The sequence below is a fragment of the Nerophis ophidion genome, linkage group LG10, assembly GCF_033978795.1.
Source record: "Nerophis ophidion isolate RoL-2023_Sa linkage group LG10, RoL_Noph_v1.0, whole genome shotgun sequence".
In the NCBI taxonomy this organism is placed as follows: domain Eukaryota; kingdom Metazoa; phylum Chordata; class Actinopteri; order Syngnathiformes; family Syngnathidae; genus Nerophis; species Nerophis ophidion.
In genome coordinates, this window is record NC_084620.1 from 54,479,643 (window position 1) to 54,493,994 (window position 14,352).

A 14,352-nucleotide genomic window follows, 5' to 3' on the forward strand; every position below is an offset into this window, starting at 1 on the left:
TTCTGATCTTGAATGGGATTGTGCTGAAAATTTTAATTTCTACTCGGGGATTAATAAAGTATATCTGATTCTGATGTAGAAGTGGCTGGTTGCATCAGCTCTGCTCTTTTAATGTTATTTGTTTTCTTTGATGTTTATGTTTGCAACTCATGCTATGGCTATGAGTTGCTTTTTTCCCTTGGCCTCAGTCTGGACCCCCTCTCCAGGGGCCCAGGCTTAGAATGATTTTTTAAAATTGTATTTTAATCTATTATTTTTTCCCCTATTCCCCCCCACTTGTTTATCTGTATAAGGGGCGCCAAAAATGTTGGCAGACCCGTCAGCGATCCTGTTCTGTCTCCCTGTAATGTTTTTCCGATCTTGAATGGGATTGTGCTGAAAATTAAAATTTACCCTCTGGGATTAATAAAGTATGTCTGATTCTGATGTAGAAGTGGCTGGTTGCATCAGCTCTGCTCTTTTAATGTCTTTCATGTCCTTTGTTTTCTTTGATGTTTCCCTATTACACACATGTATGAGGGATGTGTGCTATGGCTATGAGTTGTTTTTTTCCATTGGCCTCAGTCTGGACCCCCTCTACAGGGGCCCAGGCTTAGAATGATTTTTTTAAATTGTATTTTAATCTATTATTTTTTTCCCCTATTCCCCCCACTTGTTTATCTGTATAAGGGGCGGTAAAAATGTTGGCAGACCCGTCAGCAATCCTGTTCTGTCTCCCTGTAATGTTTTTCTGCTTTTGAATGGGATTGTGCTGAAAATTTAAATTTACCCTCTGGGATTAATAAAGTATATCTGATTCTGATGTAGAAGTGGCTGGTTGCATCAGCTCTGCTCTTTTAATGTCTTTCATGTCCTTTGTTTTCTTTGATGTTTCCCTATTACACACATGTATGAGGGATGTGTGCTATGGCTATGAGTTGTTTTTTTCCCTTGGCCTCAGTCTGGACCCCCTCTCCAGGGGCCCAGGCTTAGAATGATTTTTTTTAATTTTATTTTAATCTATTATTTTTTCTGCCATTCTTTCCGACTTGTTTACCTGTATCTCACCTTTTTTGTAAGGAGCGCCGAAAATGTTGGCAGACCCGTCAGCGATCCTGTTCTGTCTCCCTGTAATGTTTTTCTGATCTTGAATGGGATTGTGATGAAAATTTTAATTTCCCCTCGGGGATTAATAAAGTATGACTGATTCTGATGTAGAAGTGGCTGGTTGCATCAGCTCTGCTCTTTTAATGTTATTTGTTTTCTTTGATGTTTATGTTTGCAACTCATGTTATGAGTTGCTTTTTTCCTTGGCCTCAGTCTGGACCCCCTCTCCAGGGGCCCAGGCTTAGACTGATTTTTTAAAATTTTATTTTAATCTATTATTTTTTTCCCCCATTCCCGTCCACTTGTTTATCTGTATAAGGGGCTCCGAAAATGTTGGCAGACCCGTCAGCGATCCTGTTCTGTGTCCCTGTAATGTTTTCCTGATCTTGAATGGGATTGTGCTGAAAATTTTAATTTCTACTCGGGGATTTATGAAGTATGTCTGATTCTGATTCCGGCGTCTTCAGTAATGCGGACGTTGTATCGATCCGTTGTGGTGAAGAAGGAGCTGAGCCGGAAGGCAAAGCTCTCAATTTACCGGTTGATCTACGTTCCCATCCTCACCTATGGTAATGAGCTTTGGGTCATGACCTAAAGGATAAGATCACAGGTACAAGCGGCCGAAATGAGTTTCCTCCGCCGGGTGGCGGGGCTCTCCCTTAGAGATAGGGTGAGAAGCTCTGCCATCCGGGAGGAACTCGAAGAAAAGCCGCTGCTCCTCCACATCGAGAGGAGCCAGATGAAGTGGCTCGGGCATCTGGTCAGGATGCCACCCGAACACCTCCCTAGGGAGGTGTTTGGGGCACGTCCAACCGGTAGGAGGCCACGGGGGAGACCCAGGACACGTTGGGAAGACTATGTCTCCCGGCTGGCCTGGGAACGCCTCGGGATCCCCCGGGAAGAGCTGGACCAAGTGGCTGGGGAGAGGGAAGTCTGGGCTTCCCTGCTTAGGCTGTTGCCCCCGCGACCCGACCTCGGATAAGCGGAAGATGATAATTCTGATTTGATATATCGATATATATCGCCTAGCCCTAGGATGGAGATGCTTGGCACTACCTGTGAGCGAGATGGTGTTGACGGGAAAGACGAGGCAGGACCATCTGTGGCGTGGCCTGATAAGAACTCAAACAGCTGGACCTTGGCAAAAGAAAGGGATTCATCATCAGATCATGATCGATCTCCATCGGTGATGAAGTACTCACAGGGCTCACAAGCTCCTCAGAGTCCCCCCCCAGCTCTTTGTACGCCGAGTGGACGTCCACCAGGTCCACCGTGTTGGAGCTCTCCAGGAAGCCCTCGTAGGCCTCCAGGATGAGATCATAGTTCTCCAAGCGTGGCGCCTCGGGGGTCTGCAGGTGAAGCTTGTGCAGCAGTAAGTGTTTCCACGCCAGCAGGACGTCGCTGAGAGCCACCTTGAACTCCCCGCTTAGCTGTCACGGGGAGGAGAGAAAACAGCGGGCCGCCGTCTGGAATCAATCAGGCCACTTTTTATTCCGCTCCCGAAACGCCAGCTTTGCGCGGTAACGTCATCAGTTGTGAGCCGGATGACAGGCGGCTCGAGGCTTCGAGTCATGACAATTTGCAGAGAGGGGGCTGCTCGCCTCGCCCTCATGCAAGTAAAATTGGGGATTCGACGCAATGACTCACCTGCTTGCGCACGTCAGCCACGGCCAGCTGCAGCACCAGCAGCATGGCGTCGGCACCGTGGACGGTGGTCCGCTCGGACCGCTGCAGCCGAGGGCACGCTTGTCGGAAGGTCCTCACCATCTGCGTCAACGCCTCGACTACGCCGCGCATTGTTCCTAAAAACATTTACAAATACGTGCATTGTTAAAGACAACTGCATTATAACAAACAGCACATAAAAATGATGTGTTACAACAGGGGTCGGGAACCTTTTTGGCTGAGAGAGCCAAGAAGCCAAATATTTTTAAATGTATTTCCATAAGAGCCATATAATATTTTTTTAAACACTGAACACAACTAAACACATGCATTTTTAAGTAAGACCAACATTTCTAGAGTATAATAAGTCTCTTATTCTTTGTAATAGCTTTGTTATTCTGAAGCTAAAAGTGGAGGGGGCGTGACCTGCGGGCCTGCAGCGATCAGCAACAGGTGCGTAGATGGCCCTGGGCATTGTTATCTAATCACCTGTCGCTCTGTTTATAAGCAGCAGCCAGGAGGAGAGACGGGGTTGGGACTGGAACTAGAGTGCGAGCGAGAACGAAAGAGGAAAAGACAATTGCTGGAAAGCAACTCAGAGACTTGTTGAAAAATAAAAAAAATATTGTAACCCTTAAAGAGGCTCTTATGTCGGTGCTTGGTGATCTGAAGAACCCCCAGGATGGCAAGCCCCACACTAACCAATAATAAATAAATCACGTCTTACCCTTAATGCAACTTCTTGAACAAGTGAAGTGTGAAGTGAAGTGAATTATATTTATATAGCACTTTTCTCGAATGACTCAAAGCGCTTTACATAGTGAAACCCAATATCTAAGTTACATCCAAACCAGTGCGGGCGGCACCGGGAGCAGATGTGTAAAGTGTCTTGCCCAAGGACACAACGGCAGTGACTAGGATGGCGGAAGCGGGAATCGAACCTGCAACCCTCAAGTTACTGGCACAGCCACTCTACCAACTGAGCTATAGAGCTTCAAGTGCGGTAGAAAGAAAGGATGGATGGATTCAAATGCATGAGCATGTTTTATATTTTCAATGTTATTTTTAACACTTTGAGTACAAGTGGAATTATTAATTACTTATTGTGTTAAGCAGTGTCAGCTCAGATTTATCTGAGAGCCAGATGCAGTCTTTAAAAGAGCCACATCTGGCTCTCGAGCCATAGGTTCCCTACCCCTGTGTTACAGGGCACTGCAGGGGTGATACTGCAAATTTTGGTGCACCAAGTATAAAAGCAGTGAAGTTCTCACGTTGAGTAAATGGTAAATAAAAACAAAATACAAGGATTTGCAAATCCTTTTCAACTTATATTCAACTGAATGGACTGCAAAGACAAGATATTTAACATTCGAACTGGTAAACGTTGCTATGTTTTGCAAATATCAGTTCATTTGGAATGTGATTCCTGCAACAGGTTTTTCAAAAAAGCTGGCACTAGTGGCAAAAAAGACTGAGAACGTTAGGAATGCTCATCAAACACTTATTTGGAACATCCAACAGGTGAACAGGCTAATTGGGAACAGGTGGTGTGCCATGATTGGGTATAAAAGCAGCTTCCATGAAATGCTTAGTTTTCACAAAAAAGGACAGAGCGAGGGTCACCACTTTGTCAACAAATGCCTGAGCAAATTGTTTAACAACAACATTTCTCAACCAGCTATTGCAAGGAATTAAGAGAATTCAACCATCTATTGCAGGGGTCGGGAACCTTTTTGGCCGAGAGAGCCATGAAAGCCAAATATTTTAAAATGTATTTCCGTGAGAGCCATATCATATTTTTTAACACTGAATACAATTAAATGCGTGCATTTTTAAGTAAGACCAACATTTTTTGAGAATAATAAGTCTCTGATTCTTTTTAATGACGTTGTTATTGGGGCGGTACATCTCGGATGGTAGAGTGGCCGTGTCAGCAACTTGAGGGTTCCAGGTTCAATCCCCGCTTCCGCCATCCTAGTCACTGCCGTTGTGTCCTTGGGCAAGACACTTTACACACCTGCTCCCGGTGCCACCCACACTGGTTTAAATGTAACTTAGATATTGGGTTTCACAATGTAAAGCGCTTTGAGTCACTAGAGAAAAAGCGCTATATAAATATAATTCACTTCACAATATAATTCACTTAGTCTAAAGCTAACCAATAATAAATATAATACTTCTCACCATTAATGCGACTTCTTGAACAGGTGCGATAGAAAATGAATGGTTGGATTAAAATGCATGAGAATGTCTTATCTTTTGAACGTTATTTTTAACACTGTGATTATCAGCGGAATTATTCATTACTTATCGTGTTAAGCAATGTCAGCTAAGATTTATCTGAGAGCCAGATGCAGTCACCAAAAGAGCCACATCTGGCTCTAGAGCCATAGGTTCCCTACCCCTGATCTATTGTCCGCAATATCATCAAAAGGTTCAGAGAATCTGGAAAAATCACTGCATGTCAGCAATGATATTACGGACCTTCCATCCCTCAGGCGGTGCTGCATCAAAAAGCGACATCAGTGTGTAAAGGATATCGCCACATGGGCTCAGGAACAGTTCAGAAAAACCACTGTCAGTAACTACAGTTGGTCGCTACATCAGTAAGTGCAAGTTAAAGCTCTACTATGCAAAGCCAAAGCCATTCATCAACAACACCCAGAAACGCTGCTGGCTTCGCTGGGCCCAAGCTCATCTAAGATGGACTGATGCCAAGTGGAAAAGTGTTCTGTGGTCTGACGAGTCCACATTTGAAATTTTTTTTTTTTGGAAACTGTGGACGTGGTGTCCTCTGGAATAAAGAGGAAAAGAACCATCCGGATTGTTATAGGCACAAAGTGTAAAAGCCAGCATCTGTGATGGTATGGAGGTGTATTAGTGCCCAAGGCATGGGTAACTTACACATCTGTGAAGGCACCATTAATGCTGAAAGGTACATACAGGTTTTGGAGCAACATGTCTTGCCATCCAAGCAACGTTATCATGGACGCCCCTGCTTTTTTCAATAAGACAATGCTTCGTAGTAAAAGAGTGCGGGTCCTAGACTGGCCTGCCTGTAGTCCAGACCTGTCTCCCGAGTCATACCAAAGACTACAAAAATGGGAGCCGTTACCTCCCTGCTTGGCACTCAGCATCAAGGGTTGGAATTGGGGGTTAAATCACCAAAAAAGATTCCCGGGCGCGGCCAGCATTGCTGCTCACTGCTCCCCTCACCTCTCAGGGGGTGATCAAATGCGGAGGACAAATTTCACCACAACTTGTGTCAGGTTCAAACATCGATGACATCTATTAAATAAGACAAGAAGCAAGGAAATAAACACAGACATAATTACATTTTGCTCAATTTTAGGAGAAACGTGTCGACCTGTAACCTTTTCGTGGACGCCCCTGCTTATTTCAGCAATGTGTTAGAACAGGGTGGCTGTATAGGAAGAGTGCGGGTACTAGACTGGCCTGCCATTGGAAAAGTGTGGCGCAATATGAAGCGTAAAATACAACAACGCAGACCCAGGACTGTTGAACAACTTAAGCTGTACATCAAGCAAGAATGGGAAATAATTCCACCTGAAAAGCTTCAAAAATGTGTCTCCTCAGTTCCCAAACCTTTACTGAGTGTTGTTATAAAGAAATGCCATGTAACACAGTGGTAAAAATCCCCCTGTGACAACTTTTTTGCAATGTGCTGCAGCCTTTAAATTCTAAGTTAATGATTATATGCAACAACAACAACTTTGCAGTCTATTCAATTGAATATAAGTTGAAAATGATTTGCAATTTATGTATTCTCTTTTTATTTACCATTTACACAACGTGACACCTTCACCGGTTTTGAGTTTTGTAAATTCAAGTCCAGTGTTAATCGTTGAATGTCTATCATGTAATCCGGTCTGCAAACACCTGGAAATGATATGTGTCAATAAAGTACTTCATATATTCTCACTAAATGTGATGGATTTTTAAAAAAATTTGACAGAAAAAAATACATGTAATGCTTTAAATTGCATACCTTTTAAACTAATAGTATTCATTATTGCAACAAATATTACAGTATATTATCATACTTTCCAAACATTTTATGTCTAGGTAAGAATAAATACTTAAATAGTGAAGTGAATTATATGTATATAGCGCTTTTCTCTAGCGACTCAAAGCGCTTTACATAGTGAAACCCAATATCTAAGTTACATTTAAACCAGTGTGGGTGGCACTGGGAGCAGGTGGTTAAAGTGTCTTGCCCAAGGACACAACGGCAGTGACTAGGATGACGTAAGCGGGAATCGAACCGGCAACCCTCAAGTTACTGGCACGGCCGCTCTACCAACCGAGCTATGCCGCTTGACTTATGTTTTTACAGCAAACTACCCATCAAATTAATAAAAATGACAATACATTTTACAATGTTATTTACAGCATAAATTGGAAAAAAACTACAATTTTTTTGGTGTTAAAATTCTGTTGACCGAGCTGCCATATTTTTTTACAGTAAAATCTTGTTTTTAACGGTGTATTACTGTAAATGGAAAGAAGGTACGTTTGTTTTTACGGTACAAAAACTGGCAGCTGAGTTGCCCGAATAAGAACAAGAACTTGTACTGCAACTAAGCTGCCAGCTTTTTCCGCAAAAAAAAAAAAAAAATAGTGGTACTGTTTTGCCATTTACAGTAAAATGTTGTAAACCATATTTAAAAAACACTATATTTTAGACGAAGTGGCTGGGGAGAGGGAAATCTGGGTTTCCCTGCTTAGGCTGTTGCCCCCGCGACCCGACCTCGGATAAGCGGAAGATGGATGGATGGATATATTTTATAGTGAAAATAATGCATGTAAAGTTTTTACTGTAAAATCGACAGTCTACTTAAAACAATTTATATAACTAGTAATGAAATTCATACATTATCCACTGTTACAAGCGGCCCTCAATGAAAACCACTTTGACATCCCTGATCCAGGTCATGGTCATCCCAGGGCGTTCAATAGATCGCAACTGGACTGTTTGGTTTGTCTTAGAACAGGGGTGTCCTAAGTGCGGCCCGGGGGCCATTTTTAACGGCCCCACGGAACATTTTAAAAATACAATTGAAAAAAATAAAAAACATAAAAAGTGGTATAAAAGAGCAAACGGGTGAAATGTAACAAGAAAATGTTGCAATGTTTACTCTAATAACACTTACTTTCTGTAAAAAATAATAATGAATCAAAATCAAAGTCATTTTGAATTATTGACCTATTCAAGGCTTCATTTACATCACTTTAAATATTCCACTTTGAGATATTTTTTAGGGAAAATGTTGCATATTTTGTGTTTTACCATATAAAACTCTGAGCTTTATTTTTTTTTTAAAAGAAGGGCCTAAAACAGGGGTAGGGAACCTATGGCTCTAGAGCCAGATGTGGCTCTTTTGATGACTGCATCTGGCTCTCGGATAAATCTGAGCTGACGTTGCTTAACACGATAAGTAATGAATAATTCCACTTGTAATCACAGTGTTAAAAATAATGTTCAAAATATAAAACATTCTCATGCATCTTTAATCCATCCATCCGTTCAAGAGGTTGCATTAATGGTAAGAAGTTATTTATTTATTATTGGTTAGTGTGGGGCTTGCCCTCCTGTGGGTTCTTCAGACCACCAAGCACTGACATGAGAGCCTGTTTCAGGGTTACAATATTGTTTTATTTTTCAAGAAGTCTCTCAGTTGCTTTCCAGCAATAGTATTTCCAACCCCAACCCAGTGTCTCCTCCTGGCTGCTGCTTATAACAGAGCGACAGGTGATTAGATAACAAAGCCCAGGTGGGCCATCTATGCACCTGCCGCTGCAGGCCCGCAGGCCACGCCCCCTCCACAGTTAGCTTCAGAATAACAATGTTATTACAAAGAATAAGAGACCTATTATACTCTAGAAATGTTGGTCTTACTTAAAAATGCACGTGTTTAGTTGTGTTCAGTGTTAAAAAAAATATTATATGGCTCTTACGGAAATATATTTGGTTTTTTGGCTCTCTCGGCCAAAAAGGTTCCCGACCCCTGGCCTAAAACAAACAAACAAAAAACATAAAGAATGAAACTAAAATTGACGGATATATCTGAAGTTGATCTCAAGATTATTGTGCTAAAAGTAAACAGTACATTTTTTTTTATAATTTATATTTTAAAACTTTAATGAGTAGGACACTTTTGGATCCCCAATTATTATATTCCCAAGCTTTGGAACAACCTACATCTGAGTGTTAGACAAGCCTCCTCTCTTCCTGTTTTTGTGGGGCGGCATAACTCGGTCGGTAGAGCGGCCGTGCCGGCAACTTGAGGGTTGCAGGTTTGATTCCCGCTCCCGCCATCCTAGTCACTGCCGTTGTTTCCTTGGGCAAGACACTTTACCCACCTGCTCCCAGTGCCACCCACACTGGTTTAAATGTAACTTGGATATTGGGTTTCACTATGTAAAGCGCTTTGAGTCACTAGAGAAAAGCGCTATATAATTATGTTTAACTTAACTTAACTTAAATCTCTCTTAAAAACATACTTTTATACCATGGCTTTTAACACTGAGTGATATCCATCCTGCAATGGCGCTCCTTTATACACCTGCTGTGAACCTGTTTTTATTTTTAATTTATTTGATTTATCTATTTTTTATCATGTTCTGTTTGCGTTGTGTTGTGTTTGCTCGGTTCTCGTCTTCAACCTGCCCATTGTACAGTACTTTGGCTACCCCGTGGTCAATTTTAAATGTGCTATATAAATAAAGTTGATTTGATTAGTGTGACTTGTTTTTAAGTGTCATAGCTCAAAAAATAATAATAAATCAAAATCCAAATTCAAGGCTCCAATTCTTTTATAATCTGAAATATTCCACCTATAAAAGTTATTGGGTAAAAATATTGCACTTTTTGTGTTTTTTTTCCCTAATTTCTCCTGATTCCCACATGGACAACAATATTGGGGGCGTGCCTTAAAGGCACTGCCTCAAACGTCCTCTAAAACCTTTCGTCACGTCCGCTTTTCCGACGTAGAAACAGCATGCCGGCCTAGTCACATGATATACGTGGCTTTTACACACACACACACAGACACACACACACACTAATGCAATGCAAGCTTGGTCAACAGCCATACAGGTCACACTGAGGGTGGCTGTATAAAAAACTTTAAGACTGTTACAAGTATGCGCCGCACTATGAACCAACACTAAACGAGAATGACAAGCACATTTTGGGAGAACATCCGCACTGTAACACAACAGAACAAATACACAGGATCCCTTGCAGCACTACCTCTTCCTGGACGCTATAATATAAAAATGTATTATTAGCCTGTGGGAAAATTTTATTTTGATATTCACCTGAGAAGACTGCAAATAGAAGAGGCATTCAATTTCTATTTAAATTTGATTTGATATGCCATTGCTATTTTTAAAATTATTAGTATTATTTGAAACTCGATTTTGTTCAATATTCAATGCAAAACTTGTTTGGGTCCCTATTAAAAGGTTAATTTGTTCAACCTCGGCCCGCGGTTTTGTTCAGTTTTAAATTTTGGCCTACTCTGTATTTGAGTTTGACACCCCTGATCTAGAGATTTAAATCTTGAATAATAATGAAAATAATTATTTTTTATATATATATTTTTTTTACCAAAACCCTTTAGGGTCCGGGTTCATAACAGAGTGGAGGCCTAAATGTATATTTTTTATACATGTATTGTATTGCTGCGATAAGGTGGCGACTTGTACAGGATGTAGGCCGCCTTCCGCTCGATTGTAGCAGAGATAGGCACCTGCGCCCCCCCGCGACCCCAAAGGGAATAAGCGGTAGAAAATGGATGGAAGGATGGATATATTGTATTGTTTTTTCAAATAAAAATAATGTTTCAGTGTGGGGCCCTCAGTGGAAAAAGTTGTCTTAGAAGATGTTTCACAGCTCATCCAAGTAGGCTTCACCAGTGAATGATATCACTTGAATTATATTGTCATTTTGCACTGTATTTGTTGCTCAAGATTAAGATTAAAACAGTTTAGGAAAAAATAAATAAAAACAAATGTCTAAGACAAGAAAACTGAAAAACAAATAAATATAATAATATCAGTATCAACACGATGGCTGTTTGGATCGCTCTACACCCACAGAATGGTCTGCGTTTTAAAGTTTAAAACAACGTCCACGTTAAAAGCACACATTTGATTTAAAAAGCTAACCAGATAACTACGTTTAGAGATAAAGTAACTGTTTATGGAATGCCGCACACAAACCTGTCGTTTTGTTGGCCATCCAAAACCCCAAAGTACTTAAAAGTCAACGCAGCTGTTTTGAAATTTGAAATGACCGGTGACGTCATCCAGAGCGTACCAATCCTCTTGTAGTAGACGGAAGTGCCGTTAAAACATGTTTCGTGTCGAACACATATATGGCGCATTGTCTGCATTATAATATGTTAAACCTAATTTAATTATGTTGAACGAGTAAAAAAGTACGTTACTAAGTAAATTAAAAAGTTTTATTAAGTCTTTACTAAACTGCTCCCCCATGTTTTACCCGCAGTGGTACGTTCACAACCGGAACCTGGAAGTAGTAGACCGGAAATCCCAACCGCGCTGCTTTTGACTGTGCTGTAAAGGTAAATAACTAATTCCTGTCTTTTTACAAACTTTAAAGCCAAATAAGATACTTAAAGTAAATATTTAGCACTTAGACGGAACATTTTAAGCAGTTGCGTGAGCGAGAGGTGACTTGCTGTAAAATGAGTTCGGTACTTATACTATCAATCAATCAATCAATCAATCAATCAATCAATGTTTATTTATATAGCCCTAAATCCAAAGTGTCTCAAAGGGCTGCACAAACCATAACGACATACTCTGTAGAGTCCACATAAGGGCAAGGAAAAACTCACCCCAGTGGGACGTCAACAATGATGACTATTAGAAACCTTGGAGGGGACTGCAGGGGACCAAAAGCAATGGATGTTGAGCAGATCTAACATGATATTGTGAAAGTCCAATCCATAGTGGACCTAACACAGGGGTCACCAACAAGGATGCTCGCTGGCTTGTTCTAAAAATAGCTCAAATAGCAGCACTTACCAGTGAGCTGCCCCTATTTTTTAAATTGTATTTATTTACTAGCAAGCTGGTCTCGCTTTGTTCGACAGTTTTAATTCTGAGAGAGACAAAACTCAAATAGAATTTGAAAATCCAAGAAAATATTTTAAAGACTTGGTCTTCACTTGTTGAAATAAATGCATTTATTTTTTTACTTTCTTATAACTTTCAGAAAGACAATTGTACAGAAAAAATACAACCTTAAAAATGATTTTAGGATTTTTAAAAACAGAAAGGGAATAAGCGGTAGAAAATGGATGGATGGATGGATATCTTTTTACCTTTTAAATCTTTCCTGACAATTTAAATCAATGTTCAAGTATTTATTCATTTTTTATTGTAAAGAATAATAAATACATTTTAATTAAATTCTTCATTTTAGCTTCTGTTTTTCCGACGAAGAATATTTGTGAAATGTTTTTTCAAACTTATTATGATTAAAATTCAAAAAAATTATTCTGGCATATCCAGAAAATCTGTAGACTAATTTAAATCTTATTTCAAAGTCTTTTGAATTTCTTTTAAAATTTTTGTTCTGGAACATCTCAAAGAAATAATGATTTGTCTTTGTTAGAAATATAGCTTGGTCCAATTTGTTATATATTCTAACAAAACGCGGATTGGATTTTAACCTATTTAAAACATGTCATCAAAATTCTAAAATTAATCTTAATCAGGAAAAATTACTAATGATGTTCCATAAATTTTTTTTTCAATTTTTTTCCAAAAGATTCAAATTAGCTAGTTTTTCTCTTCATTTTTTTCAGTTGAATTTGGAATTTTAAAGAGTCGAAATTGAAGATAAACTGTTTCAAAATTCAATTTTCATATTATTCGTGTTTTCTCCTCTTTTTAACCATTCAATTAAGTGTTTTTTTCATCATTTATTCTTTACAAATAAAAAGGAAAAAAAATGTACGACAGAATGACAGACAGAAATACCCATTTTTTTATATATAGATTTATTTATTAAAGGTATATTGAGCACATTGGCTATTTCTGGCAATTTATTTAAATGTGTATCAAACTGGTAGCCCTTCGCATTAATCAGTACCCAAGAAGTAGCTCTTGGTTTCAAAAAGGTTGGTGACCCTTGATCTAACATAACCGTGAGAATCCAGACAAAAGTGGATCCAATATAGTAGCAAAAGTCCCGTCCAAAGTGGAGCCAGCAGGAAACCATTCCAAGCGGAGGCGGATCAGCAGCGCAGAGATGTCCCCAACCGATGCACAGGCGTGCGGTCCATCCTGGGTCCCGACTCTGGACTGCCAGTACTTAATCCATTGCCACCGGATTGGACCCCCTCCGCAAGGGAGTGGGGGACAAGGAGAAAAAGAAAAGAAACGGCAGATCAACTGGTCTAAAAAGGGGGTCTATTTAAAGGCTAGAGCATACAAATAAGTTTTAAGATGAGACTTAAATGCTTCTACTGAGGTGGCATCTCGAACTGTTTCCGGGAGGGCATTCCAGAGTACTGGAGCCCGAATGGAAAGCGCTCTATAGCCCGCAGACTTTTTTTGGGCTCTGGGAATCACTAATAAGCCGGAGTCCTTTTAACGCAGATTTCTTGCCGGGACATGTGGTACAATACAATCGGCAAGATAGGCTGGAGCTAGACTTTGTAGTATTTTATACGTAAGTAGTAAAACCTTAAAGTCACATCTTAAGTGCACAGGAAGCCAGTGCAGGTGAGCCAGTATAGGTATATATATAGGTATATATGTATATGTATAGACAGTATAGGTATATATGTATATAAAGGTATATACAGTATAGGCGTAATATGATGAATCTTTCTTGTTCTTGTCAAAAGTCTAGCAGTCGCATTTTGTACCAACTGTTACAGTAAACGAGACGAGACGTAACAAACGCATGGATATTGATCTCGGCGTCGTTAGCGGACAAAATGGAGCGAATTTTAGCGATATTACAGAGATGAAAGAAGGCTGTTTTAGTAACATTCTTAATGTGTGACTCAAAGGAGAGAGTTGGGTCGAAGATAATACTCAGATTCTTTACAGAGTCGCCTTGTTTAATTGTTTGGTTGTCAAATGTTAAAGTTGTATTATTAAATAGAGGTCGGTGTCTAGCAGGACCGATAATCAGCATTTCCGTTTTTTTGGCGTTGAGTTGCAAAAGGTTAGCGGACATCCATTGTTTGATTTCATTAAAGGTGCCCTTGTTTTATGTCTCTGTGAGAAGCAGAGACAACAAGGACTGATAAAAGCCTGTAGTGTAATGCACGCAGCTAAAAGCAACTGCGTGAGAACGTATACTCGAAATATCACGATATCGTAGGCCTGGAGTTTTAACCAAGTAATCACTGCAAAAAGCATGCCTTCTTTGACTCTGCTTTTCTCGTCGTCCTTTCTACAAATCTTGCACCTTTCCGCCCTTTTTGATAACCTCTCGAGGAACTCTGACGAAACGTTAATCCTTCCCGCGGTTTCAGCGGTTGGTACAGCCGAAAACGACACACATAGCAGCGTTTTATTCTTGGA

The 14,352-nt window shown here is 40.2% G+C and overlaps 2 protein-coding genes across 3 annotated transcripts in view; one reads left to right on the top strand and one right to left on the bottom strand.

Moving 5' to 3' along the window:
• Positions 1-11,128, bottom strand: part of parpbp (PARP1 binding protein) — a 33,286-nt gene extending 22,158 nt beyond the window's left edge. For both annotated transcript variants that reach the window (XM_061914134.1, XM_061914133.1), the window contains exons 1-4: positions 11,002-11,128; positions 2,734-2,888; positions 2,289-2,516; positions 2,143-2,223 (exon numbers count right to left, since the gene is read on the bottom strand). In XM_061914134.1, the coding sequence (XP_061770118.1) occupies positions 2,143-2,223; positions 2,289-2,516; positions 2,734-2,888; positions 11,002-11,020 (483 nt within the window). In that variant the 5' untranslated portion in view covers positions 11,021-11,128. The remainder of the gene's footprint in view (positions 1-2,142; positions 2,224-2,288; positions 2,517-2,733; positions 2,889-11,001) is intronic.
• Positions 11,129-11,290: 162 nt separating this feature from the next.
• nup37 (nucleoporin 37) overlaps positions 11,291-14,352 on the top strand; it is a 37,588-nt gene continuing 34,526 nt past the window's right edge. The window contains exon 1 of the mRNA XM_061914135.1: positions 11,291-11,366. The gene's annotated coding sequence lies outside the window, so the exon portion shown is untranslated. The remainder of the gene's footprint in view (positions 11,367-14,352) is intronic.